The sequence below is a fragment of the Macrobrachium rosenbergii genome, chromosome 12 (assembly GCF_040412425.1).
Source record: "Macrobrachium rosenbergii isolate ZJJX-2024 chromosome 12, ASM4041242v1, whole genome shotgun sequence".
Taxonomy (NCBI): Eukaryota; Metazoa; Arthropoda; class Malacostraca; order Decapoda; family Palaemonidae; genus Macrobrachium; species Macrobrachium rosenbergii.
Genome location: NC_089752.1, coordinates 83,374,384 through 83,395,037, shown reverse-complemented (window position 1 = coordinate 83,395,037; position 20,654 = coordinate 83,374,384). Strand labels below are relative to the sequence as shown.

At 39.4% G+C, this 20,654-nt stretch overlaps 1 protein-coding gene across 1 annotated transcript in view; it reads left to right on the top strand.

Annotated features, from left to right (window-relative positions):
- The window catches only part of Ice2 (Interacts with the C terminus of ELL 2), a 272,986-nt gene that overhangs the window by 81,059 nt on the left and 171,273 nt on the right, over nt 1-20,654 (top strand). The window contains exon 3 of the mRNA XM_067113127.1: nt 19,706-19,937. Within this exon, the coding sequence (XP_066969228.1) occupies nt 19,706-19,937 (232 nt within the window). The remainder of the gene's footprint in view (nt 1-19,705; nt 19,938-20,654) is intronic.

The window sequence follows — 20,654 nt, the reverse complement described above, 5'->3', positions numbered from 1 at the left end:
CCGTGAATGGGTGCATGTTAGGTGGGGTGGGGTCCTCCAACCACCCCTCATCACTTTCGGACGAACGGCCTTCACCCAAGCTGGCGCGTCGTTGCGACCTTCTATGGGCCTGTGTGCGCACACGTGCACGTGTGCGGGCACAACTTCGTACTCCCACCCTCCCCACTATCCCATCTCCCTCACTTTCACCATCACTTTCTGTCTTGTCCCCACCAGCCACAATCGGTGCCTCCTCCTCCTCCTCCTCAGACTCTCCCTCATACGCACTGAAACCACTAAACTCCAGTTCACTTTCCTGCTGTGGCTCCCGTACGGACATTGGGGACAAATACTCGTCATCACTGACATCGGGTGTGATGTCCTCATCACTAGATGACCAACTGCCATCAAAATGAGGACTTTCCACCTATTCTCGATCGAGCTCCAACAAGTACTCATCAATGTCCTTTTGTTGGAGGCCTGCCAAATGCTTACGGATGCCCCTCAGGACACCCCGGTGCTTCCTAGGGTTCGTAAAAGGCACGGGATGTGGTCTTTGGTCCCCTTCGGTCACACGTGGCCACACAAAACGGCGTTGAAAAGCTGGGTCACCTTGAGTGCTTGGTCCTTCTCCAGCATCCCAATCTAAAACTCGCCTCACGCTCACTACCGACAGGTAATACGCGCCTTTCACGGTCCTGACGACGTTGGGACATCTCTGCAAACATCCTGTTGCGCCACAAATATGCTAACACTCGCAAAAGTTCTGCAATACGCTAACACTCACAAAAGTTCTGCAAAACACAAATGCGTCACGAAATTGCTCTCCGATGATGCGCCGCTGATGCTTTTTAGTGCGAGAAGGAAGAAGTTGGCTCATGCGCATCTAGGTGCCGCTTCTAAACAAAACAACAGCGTGATTCGTGAACTCCCAGCATCCCTCAAGGCGCGGGATTTAAAACCTTTCGCAAACTAGGCCTATAATTATTTTTCTGCGAATATTTAAAAAACACTTTGTAGTCGACATACCGTACGTCCACTTGGCACCCAACAGACAATTTTAGTCGACGTACGGTACATCCAGTCGGCGTTTAAGGGTTAATTACTTACACACTAACAGACATAAATAAATATAATAACAAATATTTAATCACACAAACCCATTTTTTCACACTACCACCACAGCTCCAAACATTCTCATCAGTAATCTCTCCATATCATCCCTCTGTTGGGCTGCTAAGGTGACAAAATGGGCATATTACCAACAATTTTGGCTCTCTTGCTATAAAGCTTCAGTTTATGGAGGAGGCTGATGAGCCTGTGGCTTAGCAGTCTGTTTTATAAAACTGTCATATAATGGGGTATGGCAGAGAAAAGATTTACAGGGTCAACATGGGTCTCTTGGAACCCTTGAGAGCATCACTTCTTAGTGTTAGTTCCAGATATCTAACAAGATTTCCAATTTAGAATTGGCAAGAGGTAAGTTTAAATTTAGAAATAAAAAAAATTAACCTTCTTATCTAACCTTTGTTTACCAGCAAACAGCACTTTTGCTGTGGTCTGCCTCTTCAGAAAAGATTTCACTTATCCATGAAAGTGTCTCGCTGAAGGAAGAGTCATCCTGGATTTGTCAAGCAGCATTGGGGTTGTCAACAACAACCACAACAAACTTCTTCAAGGACCTTGTCAAACTCAGTTCACTTGGTAGGAGTAGCAGAAGTGTTTAATAAAATGACTGTCTAATTAAAGAAAACCTCTGTACAGAGTTGCAATGACCTCCTTGGTTGCTTGTGATGATGATCACATCTTCATACAGTCGACCTCCGACTATTCATGGTTCAGGATTTGCAGATTCACCTACTGTATTTGTGAATTTTTCTGTGGAACAGAGCTCCAAATTCACTGTGTACTCAGGTTCAGATAAATGCCTACAGTTAGCATGTATTCCAGCTTTGTCAAAGATGCAGTGCAAAGGAAAAGTAATACTTGAAATTTGATTATTTATCATGAAAGAGCAGGTTATGAGACAAAAGTAAATACATCACGCTAAACAGGAATACTTTACAAGTCTACAAATGCATACTGGAACTATTCCAATTGGCACATAAGCTAAAACAAAGGAGCTGGTTTTGTATATGATAAAAAAAGATTTACCAATTTTCAAGTATTAATATTAATGTAAACAGCAAAATATTAATAAAATGTATTTTTTTTTTTAAAAATGTTTGCCAAATGATGTATCAATGTTACCCTTATCTACGTTAAAAGAAAACAGTAAGGCCTGAATACTGTATGAAAGAAAATGTACATGCCTGAATGTAGGGGTAACTTGATTAGTTTTTGCCTTGTTAAGAGTAACTGTTGTAGGAGTGTTCACTTGTAGCTGCAAGCTGTATATTTTTAAGGGTAATGTTGTAAGATGACTTTGAAATGATATTACAGTAGAGTTTTAGGATGATAGTTAACCCTTAAACCTGACTGGACGTATCGTAAGTCGACTAAAATTGTCTGTCGGGTGACGAGTACCGTACGTCAACTACAAAAAATTTCAACCTTCGGTCAAATTTGACTCGACCGAAATGGTCGAAAAATGCAATTGTAAGCTAAAACTCTTACATTCTAGTAATATTCAATAATATACCTTCATTTTGCAACAAATGGGAAGTCTCTAGGACAATATTTCGATTTATGGTGAATTTTTGAAAAAAACTTTTTCTTTACGTCCGCGCGGTAACTTGGCCGAAAATTTCAGAAATTCTTTCGTCATTTTGTTGTAATTGTTGCACCGTTTTATATTAGCCGTTACATAAAGTTATATATATATGAAAATGTGCGCAATTTCATTTAAAAAACAACAAAAAACAAGCCATGGTTGTAGCTTTTATCAGTTTGGAAATATTTTCATATAAATCACGATAAGTGGCAAAATTCCAACCTTCAGTCAACTTTGACTCGACCGAAATGGTCGAAAAACGCAATTGTAAGCTAAAACTCTTACATTCTAGTAATATTCAATCATGTACCTTCATTTTGCAACAAATTGGAAGTCTCTAGCACAATATTTCGATTTACGGTGAATTTTTTAAATAACTTTTCCCTTACGTTCGCTTGCGGTAACTTGGCCGAACATCTCAGAAATTCTTTCGTCACTTTGTGGTAATGTTTGCACCATTTTTTATTAGTCGTTACATAAAGTTTTATATATGAAAATGTGCGCAATTTCATGTAGAATACAACACAAAATAACTCATGGTTGTAGCTTTTATCAGTTTTGAAATATTTTCATATAAATCACAGTAAGTGCCAAAATTTCGACCTTCAGTCAACTTTAACTTGACCGAAATGATCGAAAAACGTAATTATAAGCTAAAACTCTTACATTCTAGTAATATTCAATCATGCACCTTCATTTTGCAACAAATTGTAAGTCTCTAGCACAATATTTCGATTTATGGTGAATTTTTGAAAAAAAAAATTTTCCTTACGTCCGTGCACGGTAACTCGGCCGAACGTCTCAGAAATTCCTTTGTCACTTTGTCATAATGTTTGCACCATTTTATATTAGTCGTTACATAAAGTAGTTTTATATATGAAAATGTGCGCAATTTCATGTAGAATACAACAAAAAATAACTCATGGTTGTAGCTTTTATCAGTTTTGAAAAATTTTCATATAAATCACAATAAGTGCCAAAATTTCAACCTTCGGTCAACTTTAACTTGACCAAAATGGTCAAAAAACGCAATTGTAAGCTAAAACTCTTACATTCTAGTAATATTCAATCATTTGCCTTCATTTTGCAACAAATTGGAAGTCTCTAGCACAATATTTCGATTTATGGTGAATTTTGTGAAAAAACTTTTCCTTACGTCTGCGCGGTAACTCGGCCGAACATCTCAGAAATTCTTTCGTCACTTTGTTGTAATGTTTGCACCATTTTATATTAGTCATAACGTAAAGTTTTATATATGAAAATGTGTGCAATTTCATGTAGAATACAACAAAAAATAAATCATGGTTGTAGCTTTTATCAGTTTTGAAATATTTTCATATAAATCACGATAAATAGAAAAAATTCTACCTTCGGTCAACTTTAACTCGCCCGAAATGGTCGAAAACTGCAATTGTAAGCTAAAACACTTATAGTCTAGTAATATTCAATCAATTACCTTCATTTTGCGACAAACGGGAAGTCTCCAGCACAATATTTTGATTTATGGTGAATTTAAAAAAAAAAACTTTTTTTTACGTCCGCGAGTTACGAATTCATGCATCGTTTTGTGATAATATTTCCTCTGTGTTGCTTTGATCGATTTACAATTTGTTATATACCAAAATCATCGCAATTTAGTGTACAATACAAAGAAAAAAAATAACTCGTTAGCTTTAACCGTTTTGCTCACAGCGTGATTTGTATTCAATTATATATGAAATTTTTTTTTTGCGCTGTCATATATTTCAATATTTATATATGATAATGATTTTTTTTTCACTTCTGATGGTTGCATACTAAACTTCAGGCAATGACAAAAAAAAAGGAGTCAAAAATGAACTCTTAATCTTAAAAACTAAGCGTGCTGTGATTTTTTGAAAAAACTTTTTTCCGCTTCGGCGCTAACTCCCGAACGCCGCCAGCATACGACAGACACTTTTGTAAATAGAGGCTCGGCATTTAAGGGTTAAGGTACATTTGATGTTTTAACTATTAAAATAGGCAATTACAAGTGTTTTTAGGATAATAGTTTAAGGTATTTTTGGTGTTTGAACTATTTAAATACTGTATATAGGCAATTACAAGTGTTTTTATGGGGGGGGGGGGTCTCAAGTATTCACAAATTTCAGCTGTTTGCGGGCATTTGTGGTCCCAAACCCCTGCAAATACCGGGGGTTTGCAGTACTATATGGCAGAAGATGCAGGATTGTTTTGATCCGTTATCATCTTATTTGTAAAGGCTTATGGCAAAAATTGGCTTGTGCCAAAAGTTCACTTAACCCATGAAAGCTGAAGAACTCTTGTTAAGAGGATTGCATCATTTGTAATTCTTACAAGTTTTTTATTGCAAGAACAGTGATTACAGGAAGGAGTTGAAAAACAAATTCTTGAATGTGATCTCAGAAGGAGCAGTGCAATAGAGTTGCTGAAAGCGGGAAAGAGAGGGCTGCTGAGTATTGGGGAATGTCAATCTATCCTAGGAAAGCAAGCATTCAAAAAAATTAAAGACTTACACAGCAAACCCCTAAGATCTCTTGGAATGTTTGCATCCAGAAGGAAAGGGCTTTGAGGAAGCAGATCTCTGTGGTGGCATGCTAGAATAATTGTGCATCTCAAAAATGGACAAGCTGGAGTGCTAATCAAGGGCAGGAGGCAGATCTCTGAAGCAATATTGAACAAGGGAAAATAATGGGAAGTGGGAGTGACATCATTCAACAAAGCTCTGGCTCTTTCAGAGTTCTGGACAGTCTCATTGATTTCATCAGTGAACAGAAGAAAAAGGTGAAAAATCTAAATGAGAATTCACATGAACACCTTGAATTTTTGCAGTAAAATCATTGGATGGGAGGGCTACTGCATCAAGGGAGCAAGCAAGCAACCATTCTTGGTTGAGTTGAGCAATCACTGACTGGTCAGGATTGATTGATTGATTTGTTTATTAAATCTGGTGTCATAACATCTAGGTTATTGACGGCGAAACAAATTTAAATATAAAAATTAAGTTTAAAATAAATTTCATATAACAATATCTAAAAGTTATGTTTATAAATATTTAAAATTAAAAAAAGGTAAGTTTAAAAAAAAATCCATATAAAAATATCTAAAAGGTATGCATATAAATATTTGAATAAAAAGAAATAGGTTTAAGATAAATTTCATATAAAAGTATCTAAATGATACGTATATAAATAAATTTCTTCATATATTCTATATACAAGCTAAATTTTCTTCAGAAGGCCCGCCTCCAACATAAAAGTATACAATTGCTGAGTGTTACAATCCTTTCCAAGGATTGTAGCAAGATTAAAATTATCAACTTCATCTCGTCCCCAAGACAGGAACCTTTGTCTCAAATTCCTAAGTGTGGGACATTCAACCAGCAAATGTCCCACACTCAGGGTACAGCACAGTCTTCACAAATTGGAGGATTCTCACGGGACATCAAGAACCCATGCGTGAGTCTTGTATGTCCAATCCTCAACCTGCATAGCATTGTCTCCTGTCTCCTTGGCATATGGGGATATGACCAAGAAGACACAGATGATGCAATACTACGCATTTTTCTATTTGTTAAAATATTCTCCCACTGGGACTACCAACGCTTTTTTATTGTTTGTCCTACTACAGGATATACATCCCGTGGTAGTAGGCATCTTATGGGTTCTGGAGAGTTGACCACTGATTTCGCTAGTTGGTCTGCTTTTTCGTTCCCATCCACCCCAACATGGGAAGGCACCCAACAGAACTTAACTTCTTTCTCTCTTCTTTTCAATAAAAACAACCATTCTAATACTTCTAAAATCAGGGGTTTAAAGTTAAAAGATTCCAGTGCCTGAAGTACACTTTTTTGAATCACTATATATAATAAAATTGTTTCCATTATGAATTAAAATCTCCTTTAAAGCTTTTAAAATTGCATTTATCTCGGCAGTAAAAATTGAGGCAACGGATGATAACCTTCCACTCCTCTCTATATCAGGAAGGCTACACCAAAGCCGACGCCAGCATCAGACTTTGAGCCATCCGTGAAGATTGGTGTGTAGGTGCCATGTTCCATCGAATGTTCTAAAAATATTGACCGCATGGCCTCACATGACAATTCTGACTTGGTGAAATTAAAATACTTGCAGAATTCTACCTCTGGAAATTTCAGGGGAATAACAGAATACTTTACTGGTAGAATCTTCACCTAGGCATATTTAATTCCCTGAGAATCAAGTTTACTCTAAAAGCAAACGGATGTGGTTGCTTGGGATGATTTTCATAATAATGCCAATGCCTTTCCCTTCTCATACATATGCTGGTCAAAGACTTAGGTAGCCTCTGGAATCTATACCAGCTCCAAAACCAGCAGACGTTTGTAATGAAGATCCAGTGGCACCTCACCAGCATCTACCAACATGCTCTCAATGGGAGATGATTTAAATGCTCCTGTACACAACCGTACCCCACCATGATGAATCGAGTTGAGCATTTTAAGGCTATTGGGCTTTGCAGACGTGTAAACTTACTGGTCAGGAAATCCCATCATGAAGCAGAGACAAGGAAGCAATGGAGAGAAAGAGCTGTCATCTTTCTGAATAGGAATTGAGATGAAGTCCTAAAGTTGAGTTTGGATATGGTCCTCAAAGCAATTTTGATAAGTTGTCAGTAATTGAGTGGCTGCATTCGTGGGAGGTGCTGTCTGCGAAGATGTTCTTGAGCATCATCAGTTAAAAGGCATTCTTTCACAAAACATCTTGGGGTATAACATCACAAATACAAACAGATTTCGGATGCAGACAAAGCAATTATATCACCTGTGGACTTAGGACCTCTTTTAATACTTCGTAAGTAAATAAAACTTCCATTGTATTGGAGACCAATCTGGTCAAATTATGTCAGAGGTACAAACCTGCTCTACATATACTACAAAGGTGGGGAGGGTCCTTATTGAGGCTAGATATACATAATCCACAAATCTTACCCAACAAACATAAACATCATCTCTTGAGCCATCTCCAAGGAGCAATCACACCAAACTAGAAACGAGGTACAAAATAAGAATATAATATTCTGCAGGCAAACTTCCAGCAAATACTGTTGAAACCTGCTAGTAAAACAAAACTAAAATAAAAAAAAAATAAATACTTATTCAAAATAATTATCACACAAAAATACACAGGTAAACTTGATATGTAAGGTATTAACAAGAAAAAGCCCATTATACTAAGGATAAAATGATGTTTCCTACAGTAATATAGAACATACAACACTTCATTAAATAAATCTTGATAATACTCTGAAGAAAGGAAGGTTGCAATGCACAAAACACAGAAACAACTTTTTGTTCCTACACAAATACAAACCTTCATTCTTTACATAGGGATTTAGCTTGCGATGCAAACTAGAACTAATGGGCATTCAAAGTTATTGACAAGGTATTCAACTACCAACAGGTGCGGAGAAGCCCCGCTCACCTGTCAGTCTGCATTCCACTTTGCTTCCAGCTGCTGTCGAGTCCAGACGCCTCTCATGACTCTGCCTGACTTTTGCCATTCGAACTTTTATTGGTCACACTTGAGTATTCCTTTTCCATTTTTGGTTGTTGATTAAGTGTTTGTTTTGTATTTTCAAACCCATTGATCAAATAAGCCTTCGTGCAAGGAATTAAGTTTGTGTATTCCTTGCCACTATGGATACTGTTTTCATCAGATACATAACAGCACCTGGTAGTTACACAACAGCTGTTTCATTCTCTGATGTACTTGCTAATAGACTTAACTTTTAGGTACAGTAGATTTAGCCACTTGAAGGTTCCATGGCAGTAAAGTTGCCTTAATTAAGGTAATCCTGCTGTCACGGCCTTCCTTTGTATTTATTGGAAATATGTTAGGTGGCCATTTTCCTTTTGATTTTTGTGGCTTAGTCTTTGTGATTTTTGACTGCTGCAGACGAGGTGAGTTTTGACAGTGGTGGAAGGAGGTAGAGATGTTTTTCTTCCCTCCCGTCATGCTTGTGAACCTCACCTCCACTCAGGTTCAGCTGCAAGTTTTGAGTTTGGGCAGGTGGAGCCTGCCCATGTTAGAAGGCTTATTAAGCTTCTTTCTGTGCACCTTTCCCTTTGGGGTGGGATGGGGAGACTCGATCGCCATTGATGATTGATTTCCTGGGCAGGGCTGGCACTAAGTGCCATTCCCTTAAACTCAAGGGTCTCTTCTTCTCATCTTGGTAAGCTTTTGAGTTTGCTTTGAGTTGAATTCTTTTTTTCTCTCTCTGAAAGGAGCAGTGTGTTGATCTCTCGTGCGGCTTGTTCGCTCCATGTTTTCCCGTCCTATGGACAGATTAATGGGCAGCAGTGACTTTGGAGTGTTCTTCCTACTTGTCCATAGTCTAACAGCTGTAGAAACAGGTAATCACCTTCCATTCTCATTGCCATTAGATTTCATTACTTGCCCTATGGGGAAACACTTCAGCTCTTCCCCAGTGGTCTCTTGTGATCGCACAGGGAAAGGTTTGTGTGGCCTGTTCGCGCTGCTCATTCGTTCCCGAATTCTTGGTTTTTAATTGAGTTTTCAGTGAGCCATGAGCTGGTGTTCCTAGTGTAGCACTTCAACCTGTCTGTCTCAGGCTCTTCGGGGCCTTTAGGGAAGGGTTAGCATGACCTGGGTGTGCAGCTTTGACACTATCAACGGCTTTGATATTCAGATCAGGTTGTTCGGTAATGAGTTTTGTGGAGTTCTCCATCACCTCTGATCTTCCTCTTTCAATACATTCAAGTGGAAGGAGAAGAGGGCTACTGTGTTTGACTATCACTGCAGGAAGTCTTGATAGGCTTCCAGCATGTGGTCCTTTTCTGAGGAAGAGGACTAATTGCCCTGGGCCCCCCCAATATCCAGGCCAGCTGACCCCCAGGGTTGGCCAATTCCTGGGCGGCCTGTCCTTGGGATACCCGCCTGGCCAAAGCTAACTACTATCCAGGCTTACTGATCCGGTCAAGACTTTTGGACTGCTGGTCCATGATCCCCCTGCAGCTATGTATGTTCTTTGCAGGGGTGCAACTGCTATCTGGGTCTCCCTGAGGCCCAGGGATGCCGGTCCAGCCTAGCTATAGCCAAGCTATCTAGGCCAGCCAGGGTACCTGTACTATCTGAACAGGATCTTTGGCTTGCAGGGTTCCAGGGAAGGTTTGGCACAATCATGGTGTTTTTGTGAGTGAGTAAACTCCCCAAGACTGTGGGTTTATTGTCAGCTCAGTTTGACTACAATGTGCGACTTGTCTCACCTAGCAAAGACCTTGCCCCTACTACATGGGGCAAAAGTACCAGGGGCTTTTTCCCCTTTTTTCTGGGGAGGTTAAGCATTAGGGCAAAGATAGGAAGCTTTCATACTTCCTCCTAAGCTTTTTATGAGGAGTATGTACAGTCGACCCCCGCTATATCATGGTTCAGCATTTGTGGCTTCAGTTAATCGTGGGTTTTTCTGTGGAATGTATCCAAATATATCGCAGAAAATTCACTATTTCACAGGTTTTTTTGTAGAGCAATATTCACTAATTGCTGTATTTTCATTTTATTTTTGTGACTAGATATACATTTTTTATTATAAAAAATTATTTACAGTACAGTATTCACTAATTACTGTATTTTCATTTAATTTTTGTGATTTAATGTACATTTTATATGATAAAAGATGATTTGCAGTACTAATTTTCAAATATTAATATGAAGATTACAAGATTACGTAAATCATACGAGTACTCACCAGTGATAAATGTTGATTGAAGGTGATGATGATGGATGAATTAGCTGTGCAGTCTGATGAATGACGATGAAGATATGACTGCACAGCAAAGCAGAGGAGTTACATTTCCTCTAGGGGCACCTCTTTCCCTTCTTCAGGCACTTTGTCCACCAATTGAACTTCTTCAGGGGCTTCGGGAGGCTTTGGGGGGTCCTTCTTCATGGTGATAGGCAGCTGCTGTTGCTGCTGCTTTCTGACGAGGGGGTTGTAATAAGGCGTCATGCACGCATCAAGGCCATTTGTGAACTTCATGGAGCATTCCATAGAAGAATCCCGTGTCTCAGCAATCTCCTGCAACTCCCTGGCTGCCCTCATCACTCAGGACAGACGTTCCAAAGACAGGCCCTCATCCTCCTCTTTATCCCCTTCCTCTGAACCTGCCGCGTCATCTTCCTTGCTGGCAGACTTCGTCAGCGCTTCCAAATCCTTGTCCATCAGGGGGTCAGAGTGGGCATCAATGATGGTACCAACTTCATCTCCAAGGATCTTCGCAAATAGCATTCTCCCCTCATCCTCATCCTTCTTGATGTACCAAACAGTACTCTCATTCACGCCATAATGGGCAGCTACTGCAGCGTAACTTTTCCCTTTCCTCAACATTTCCAGAAGTGCTACCTTCTCCTGAAGTGTCATGACCATTCTCTGGCACTTAGGCTCTTTGCCAGGAGCCTGAGAATGAGCAGAGTGTTTAGGAGGCATCTTAGGGCATGATTCGAAAAGATACGTGAAGTCACTACCGATACAGAACACACGCACAGTAGAGGCTTACGCAGTGAACTGGGAAGCTGGGCAGAGATGCTGGGTCATTTGCACATAAAGTACTGTACAGGGTACTACACATAACATAGATATTTTGTGCATCGTGTACTGTGCATACTGTAAATTTTCAGATATTAATATTAATGTGAACATAGCAAAATATCAAAGAAATATATTAAAAAAAAAAAACTTTCGCCCCAAAACCACACCCGGGTTCCCCAGTCTCCTAACTCTGCTGGCAGGAGCTCCAAGAGAGATTCTTCTGTGGCACAATCTTCTGTGTCAACCCCACTTCCAGAGAGTCACCACTCAGTAGAGTCCCTATCTCTTGACAGCTGGAGACTATCCAGTATCTCCTCTCCTCCGAGCAAGAGGCTTTTCTCGCAGAGCAATGTCGGAGATGTCTGGTTATCTCAGATCTCCCTCAGCTGTGTACCAAGGCAACTGGGCCGATTACTGTGGTTGGTGTCGTGAATGGGGTTTTTCTCCAATCGGAGCTTCTGTTTAGCAGGTAGCAGACTTCCTCATTTTTCTCCGCAGAGAGAAACAACTTCCTGTTTCTTCCGTCAAGGGCTACAGAGCTGCCTTGAGTACAGTTTTACAAATAAAGAACAAATATTTGACCTTTACCTTGGAAGAACCAAATTGTGACATTTTCAATGTATACAGGGATATTTTAAAGTGTTGTGGCCGAGAGCCTAAGATTAGTCCCAAAGGTAAAGGAAAGCTGACGGTTGAATCTACCTCAGCTAAAGAAAGTGAAAATCTAAAATCATTGTCTCGCCTTGGAGGAGTCAAAGTGGAATGTGCCGTACATGCCTATTGGAACCACTCCAAGGGTATGATATTTGCCCCACAGCTCATGACATATTCTGAGGAAAAGTTAGTGGAAGAATTGAAAGATCAAGGAGTAATAAAAATAGAAAGAATGAAGAAAAAAGTAAATGGAGCCCTAGTCCCACTTCCCAACTTGATAATCACTTTTAATTCCACTCGATTGCCTAATATAGTGAAGGCAGCCTGGTTACGCTTCAAGGTCAAACAATACATCCCAAGGCCGAGTAGAGATGCTTTCATTGCCAGGAATTTGGACACATGATAGGGTCATGCAGGCAGAAACTGCAAGGCAAACCTGCCATTTGTGTCAAGTGCAGCGAACCAGAGCATGGCATATGTAACAAGCATGCCAGGTGTGTACATTGTGGAGAGAATCACCCTTCATCTTCAATAAATTGTGATGTATACATCATGGAAAAGGAGATTCAATCATTAAGGGTAACTGAACGACTTACATTTAGAGAGGCAAGAGAGAGTATTAAACTTATATGTTAGACCAGGAATATCCTTTGCCAGTGTAGCCGCCAACCGGAGAAAGAATATAAATGGTACAAAGGCCAATCTAAACAAAACACCAGTGATGACTCGTAAATCGAGCCTCTTGAGGCTGTGCCAGGGATGGCTGGCACTTCTGCCTCTTCGGAGGCTGTGCCAGTGATGGCTGGCACATCTGCCTCTTTGGAGGCTGTGCCAGTGACTGCTGGCACTTTTACCTCTTCGGAGGTTGCGCCAGTGGTTTCTGGCGTTCCTGCCTCCTTGGAGGCTGCGCCAGTGATTGCCGGCGGTTCCGCCTCTTCAGAGGCTGCTCCAGGCATTGCTGGCGCTTCTGCCTCTTTGGAGGCGGCGCCAGTCATTACTGGTGCTTCGGCCTCCTCGGAGGCTGCGCCAGTGGTTGCTGACGCCCCTGCCTCTTTGGAGGCTGCGCCAGTCATTGCTGGCACTCCCGACTCATCGGAGGTAGTGCTGGATGTAGCTGGCACTGCTGATCTTCACACCCCTCCTCAGGAGACAACAGCTTTGTCTGGTGTCCCTGAAACCGACAACCCCCTAAAAAGGAAGGCCGCTACAAACAATCGGTCTCCTTCTAGAAAAAGGAGCAAGGTAGCAAGCTGAAAGCGCTTAAAAAGAGGCTCAATATTACAGCCTGTAAAGGAAAATAAAATTCATTAACTTTCTCCAGTGGAACTGTCAGTGATTGAGAGCAAAGTGGGAAGAATTGAGACTGCTCATATTAGAAGTGTCTCCTGTTTGTATAGCTCTGCAGGAGACCATGATTGGTAACAACATGTGCCCCAGCCCATGAGAGTATACATCTTATTACTCCACCTATAATTTAAATATGGGAAGTCATGGTGGTGTCGTTTTGTATGTTCGAAATGATACCCCACAAAATCCTATTAATATCCAGTCAGCTTTGCAAGTAATAGGTGTACAGATCCATCTACAAAGAAAATATACAGTATGCTCTCTCTATCTACCACCAAATGAAGTCTTCCTATCAATGAATTTAAATCTCTTATCCAACAGTTACCACGTCCCTTTATTATTTTGGGAGATATGAATTGCAGAAGCCCTCTTTGGGGTGATATTGTCACCAACCAAAGAGGAAGATGCCTAAGTTCCATCATAGAAGGTGAAAATGTGGGGATCCTCAACTCTGGGAGTCTACACATTTTCACGTTCAACACGCACATTATCGGCAATTAATCTATCTATATGTAGTGATGACTGCCTTATAGATTTTAATTGGAGAGTTATAAATGATAGATTCACTAGTGACCATTTCCCAATAGTGGTGAGTTCAGCATCAAGTCCTCCATCTTCCAGGCTACCTAGATGGAATACAAAAAAAGCTGATTGGGCAACATTCCAGGAGCAAAGCTCAATAGATGACTCTGCTGATGACTTTCCCAGCGTAGATGATGCTCTTGAATTTTTAAGTACAATATTGTTCTCGGCTGGTCTTCAGTCCATACCCAGGACATCAGGCGTATTTATCCGCCGACTGGTTCCCTGGTGGACTCAGTAAATGCCAGGAAACTCATAGAACTATGAGGTCTGCATACACAAGATACCGTGAGACGAAAATGTGAGTATTACCGTGTAGAATTTCGAAAAGCAAGAGCTCATTTTCGTTTGGAAATCAAAAAGCACGAAAAGAATCTTGGACAATCTTTATTTCTTCAATAAATTCGAAAACTCCTCTAACACTAGTTTGGAAGAGAGTTAGAAAAATAGCAGGCAAGTTTACTCCCTGTCAACCTCCAGTTATCAAGATCAATGGTTGTGAGGTAGCAGACCCCCAGTTAGTTGCAAATGAGTTTGCTAATCATTTTGCTAATGTTGCAAAGAAAAACGATGATCGACCATACTGGCTCAAAGGCAGCAGATGGAACAAGTTGAAATAGATTTTAATACGTTGAGACATGAGAAATACAATGATCCGTTTACGATGAGGAATTTCTATCGGCCTAAATAAATGTAATGAATCAGCTCCTGGACTGGATGATATAACGTATTCAATGATTAAGCAAACCCTGAAAATACCAAACAATTCATATTGAGCCTTATTAACAGAATTTACAGGGAGCATATCTTCCTAAGATCTGGGAGATGTTAAAATTATTGCCGTTTGAGAAACCTGGAAAAAGACTCGTTTAAAGTAGAAAATTATCGTCCAATTGCACTATCATCATGTTTGTGCAAGATCATGGAAAAAATGGTAAACACACGCTTGATGTGGTACTTAGAACGGGTAAATATCTGTCCCCAGCACAGTGTGGTTTCGAAGCATGCACTCCACAACTGATGTTCTACTTCGAATGGAGTCTTCAATATGTGAAGCTTTTGCCAACAAGCAACATCACATCACGGTCTTCTTTGATTTGGAGAAGGCTTATGATACAACATGGAGATATGGCATTTTGAGGATCCTTCATGAATGTAACCTGAGAGGCAATTTGCCCCTCTTCATTAAGGTTTTTATTAAAAATAGGCTATTTCGGGTCCTGGTTGGAGCAACAATGTCAGAAGTATTCAGTCAAAAAGAAGGAGTACCACAAGGAAGTGTTTTAAGTGTAACATTGTTTGCCTTGGCAATCAGTGGGGTTTCCAAAATAATTCCCTCAGATATAACATATACCCTTTTTGTTGACGACCTTTCAATCTCCTTTGCAGCTTCAAGGATGGCAGTGGCTGAACGTCACCTTCAGCTTTGCATTGACAATATAGTGAAGTGGGCTGAGGTTAATGGTTTTAAATTTTCTACTAGTAAAACGGTAACTATGCACTTTTGTCGCATAAGAGGATTTCATCCTGATCCAGATCTATTTATTCATAGGCAAAGAATTCCATGTGTAGGTGAAACGAGGTTCCTTGGGTTGATTTTCGATAGTAAGCTGACCTGGATCCCAAATCTGAAGTATATTAAGACCAAATGCTTGAAAGCGATGAATTTGCTGAAAGTTCTGTCTCATACTGTGTGGGGTGCAGACAAAACTCAGATGTTGAGATTGTATAAAGCCCTGGTCTTTTCAAAATTAATGTATGGATGCTGAAGTTTACACATCTGCAAAGCCCAATAGCCTTAAAATGCTCAACTCGATTCATCATGGTGGGAATGCAGGTTGTGTACAGGAGCATTTAAATCATCTCCCATTGAGAGCATGTTGGTAGATGCTGGTGAGGTGCCACTGGATCTTCATTACAAGCGTCTGCTGGTTCGAGCTGGTATAGATTCCAGAGGCTACCTAAGTCTTTGACCAGCATATGTATGAGAAGGAAAGGCATTGGCATTATTATGAAAATCATCCCAAAGCAACCGCATCCGTTTGCTTTTAGAATAAACTTGATTCTCAGGGAATTAAATATGCCTAGGGTGAAGATTCTACCAGTAAAGTATTCTGTTATTCCCCTGGAAATTTCCAGAGGTAGAATTCTGCAAGTATTTTAATTTCACCAAGTCAGAATTGTCATGTGAGGCCATGCGGTCAATATTTTAGAACATTCGATGGAACATGGCACCTACACACCAATTTCACGGATGGCTCAAAGTCTGATGCTGGCGTCGGCTTTGGTGTAGTCTTCCCTGATATAGAGAGGAGTGGAAGGTTATCATCTGTTGCCTCAATTTTTACTGCTGAGATAAATGCAATTTTAAAAGCTTTAAAGGAGATTTTAATTCATAATGGAAACAATTTTATTATATATAGTGATTCAAAAAGTGTACTTCAGGCACTGGAATCTTTTAATCCTTTAAACCCCCTGATTTTAGAAGTATTAGAATGGTTGTTTTTATTGAAAAGAAGAGAGAAAGAAGTTAAGTTCTGTTGGGTGCCTTCCCATGTTGGGGTGGATGGGAACGAAAAAGCAGACCAACTAGCGAAATCAGCGGTCAACTCTCCAGAACCCACAAGATGCCTACTACCATATCGGGATGTATATCCTGTAGTAGGACAAACAATAAAAAAGCGTTGGGCAGTCCCAGTGGGAGAATATTTTAACAAATAGAAAAATGCGTAGTATTGCATCATCTGTGTCTCCTTGGTCATATCCCCATATGCCAAGGAGACAGGAGACAATGCTATGCAGGTTGAGGATTGGACATACAAGACTCACGCATGGGTTCTTGATGTCCCGTGAGAATCCTCCAATTTGTGAAGAAGACTGTGCTGTACCCTGAGTGTGGGACATTTGCTGGTTGAATGTCCCACACTTAGGAATTTGAGACAAAGGTTCCTGTCTTGGGGACGAGATGAAGTTGATAATTTTAATCTTGCTACAATCCTTGGAAAGGATTGTAACACTCAACAATTGTATACTTTTATGTTGGAGGCGGGCCTTCTGAAGAAAATTTAGCTTGTATATAGAATATATGAAGAAATTTATTTATATACGTATCAGATATTTTTATATGAAATTTATTTTAAACCTATTTCTTTTTATTCAGATATTTATATGCATACCTTTTAGATATTTTTATATGGATTTTTTTTATATACATAACTTTTAGACATTTTTATATGAAATTTATTTTAAACTTAATTTTTAAATTTAAATTTGTTTCGGCGTCAATAACCTAGATGTTATGACACCAGATTTAATAAACAAATCAATCAATCAATTACAAATAAAGGATGTCAATCTTTCTTCTTCATGGGAGATCTCAATGCTTCTGGAGAGCTTTGAGCAGTCTTGTCCTCCAAAAGAGCTTAAACCACCCAGTTGGGACCTGACTTTAGTACTGGGCAGCCTCACCCGTGCCCTCTTTGAGCCAGTGCGTCATGCGTCAGATAGGAACCTGACTCTCAGGATGGTTTTCCTGCTGGCTCTGGCCTCCTCGAAGCGAGTTGGTGAACTCCATGACCTATGCTATGATGTCAAGCATACGAGGGGTTGGACATCTGTAGCCTTCGAATTTGTCCTGGAATTCATGGCTAAGACCCAAAACCTCTCTTGTTGTGATGACAGATTTTGTTCCTTCTCAATCCTGTTCTCATAATGACTTTGTTGATAACGATCCAGATGAATTGCTCTTTTGCCCTGTCAGGTCCACGGACACTTTTTCTTTGGGTCAAGTGGTGACTGCTCAACAGATTGTTTAACTCATCCAGTCCCCCTAGAGGGACAGTTTGTATCTTACCTAAGATGATGGTATGAAAGTGGGAATGAATGGGATGGCTGGTCTCTCAATTTCCTTCCTTTTCTTCTCTACCCAGTGGGCGAAGAAATCGTTCCATCATGTGCTGGATTGGGTCTGATACAGGTGAGACTGCAGCCTTTTTGTTTAAGTTTTGCTTATTCCTACATGAATATAAAACTTTGGCAAAAGCAAGTCTCCCCTCTGTCTAGCAAGGGGAGAGAGGATTGATAGCAAACTACTGGTGGATACGAAGGTTTGTTATCTACAGATGTAGCTCTTTAACTTCCTCCTACTTCCTATATACTCGTATCACATTGTACGGAATCCCAGAAGTCTGACTGTTAAATAATCACTTATTTATTGTGTCAGAGGCTTTGACTGCCTTCCATAGGCTTCTATAAGCCAGGAACAGTTACCAGGTGTGCTGAACCTCCAGTTTGTTTCAGACTTTCTTTCCTCATTCGAAAAGTGAATCTATTCATAAATTAAGACCCAGGTTTGATCCATATATGAACAAATGACAAATTTATGTATCAGTTTGTACTTTTCATAGGTAAAAAGGACACCACAAGTGAGCTACTTACTGTTGAGGTCTGCCATTACTGTTGTGTAAACACTCTATCTGCTACAAGGATTTTCAACTGCCATGAGGATATTTAACTGATTAGTCTTTCTAACTACCACAAGGATTTTCAACTGGTTATGGTCTCTAGCTACCATAAGGATTTTCAGCTTGTTAATCTCTCTAACTGCCACAAGGATTTTCAGCTTGCTAATCTCTCTAACTGCCGCAAGGATTTTCAAGCGCCTATACAGTATACTATTCAACAATTGTCACACAAACCAATCAATTTCAATTTTAAAATTTCGTGAATTTGTAGTGCTCTCACTTATGACAGGTAAAGAAACTGAAGATATAAAGACTGGAAAGGAGTTTTCACCCATTGGGGGAAAAAAGATCAGTTCATGTTTTGATTGAGGTGGAAGGGTAATGTAGAGAAGTGAGGAAAAGATGCAGAGGATGTTATGAGATGCTTAGTAAAAATGAAGGAAGCCAAATTATAGCACTTAATCCATGAGAGTAAAGACAGTATGTGGCAAGCGGCATTCATGCCCTTCATGCTTTGAACAAATGCGTTCAGATGAGTTCTAATGTTACTAGGATGTATCTAAAATGTGCCATATTGATATACTCATGATTTTCAGCCCATAAAAAGTTGATATTCAAAACATTTTTGAAATATTGTACTTTTTTGCTTTTAACATAGTCACATTATCATGACAACGACATAAACTTTTTTCCTTTATATTTCAGGAAGGTTGATTTTATTTTTTTACTTGTATGAAATTCAAGGATTAAACTTTAATTTGCATGCATTTTATGGTATTTCTAACCCTTTTATGTACTTGCATAAAATGAAAATTAAAAAATCATAAAAATCCAAAATTGTACCACCGATGGTACATATACTGTAGTGGTTAACTTGTTAACAGCAACAAGGATTTTGAACTGGTTATTCTCTTTGAACTGCCAAAAGGATTTTGAATTGGTTATTCTCTCTTAATAATGACAAGGATTTTGAACTGGTTATTCTTTCTAACTACCACAAGGATTTTCATCTGATTATTCTCTCTTAGCTACCACAAGGATTTTCAGCTGGTTATTCTTTCTTAACTTCCACAGGGATTTTGAACTGGTTATTCTCTTTTAACTGCTGCAAGGATTTTGAACTGGTTATTCTCTCTTAACAGCCACAAGGATTTTGAACTGGTTATTCTCTCTTAACTGCTACAAGGATTTTGAACTAGTTATTCTTTCTAACAAATATATTTTGTGACTAAAGAACAGTTTTTACTATGATAGCACATTCTCTTGTAGATGGTGCATAGTAATGATGATAGATACCATATTTAGAAGCTGATAATCAGTTTTAAAGTGGATTTTTAATGTGTGTTTAAAGTATTCTAACTTGAGAACCCATCTTTTATTTCAGTTCGAGTCTGTCAGACTACAGGTGATATTATGTTGTCGGAGGAGAAAACTCTTGCAACAGTTTTAAAAGAAGGAAAGCAGCAACATATTAACTTTTCACCTCAGCAACCTTTGGCAACCATGTATGCTGTATTTAATGCTGTCAATGCATTACCAACTGGTGATTATATCCTTCACCATGATGTCAAAACAGAGGCCTTCATCAAACTCTTGAAGGCAATTGATGTGGGAAAGTAAGTCCAACCACATTATTTTTCCAGTCGAAGGTATCTTTAACATATGTAAATATTTTTCTGTTTATTTTATGTAAGCACAGGTCTCTTTTGAACTTGATATCACTGTGGATCCTTCTACCAATTATTATTATAGTGTTAAATAGGAATATTATTTATAAATTATTACTGCATCAGCTGTGTTTAGTTTATAGTAGATTTTCTGTCTTTCCTTGACTTAAAAAATATGTAGGTACAAAAATTCAGGAAAGGGAAAGATCAAGATCCAGTTGGAAAGCATGGGTTATCAGGGAAAACAATAGTTTTCTCATAGGGCTGTTTCTCTCAGGCTCTGTTGGTTATGATCTTTTTGGGGTGTTATTGTGAAAACTGAAGTGGAAGAAGTGATTCTGAAGACGGTTCTGGATTTCTTCCCTGAAGGGAAGCAGATCCAACAGGAATCTGTTTAGGAGCTGAAGATGGCTTCACAGAATCCTGGAGTCTTTAAGAATTTAAGATGTTATAAACCAATGGGCATTTCTCCAGGAATGCTTCAGGAGCTGAAGACTGCTTCAAAGGATCCTGGAGTTGTAAAGATGTCTTTCTAGAATAATATTTTAATAACTGTCCAGAAATTTTCAACATTAAGTGACCCAACAGTATATAATAAAAGATTTTTGGCTGAGCTTTGTTATTTTTGTTTTGAAATGGACTCAGCAAGTAATTCTAGAACAACAG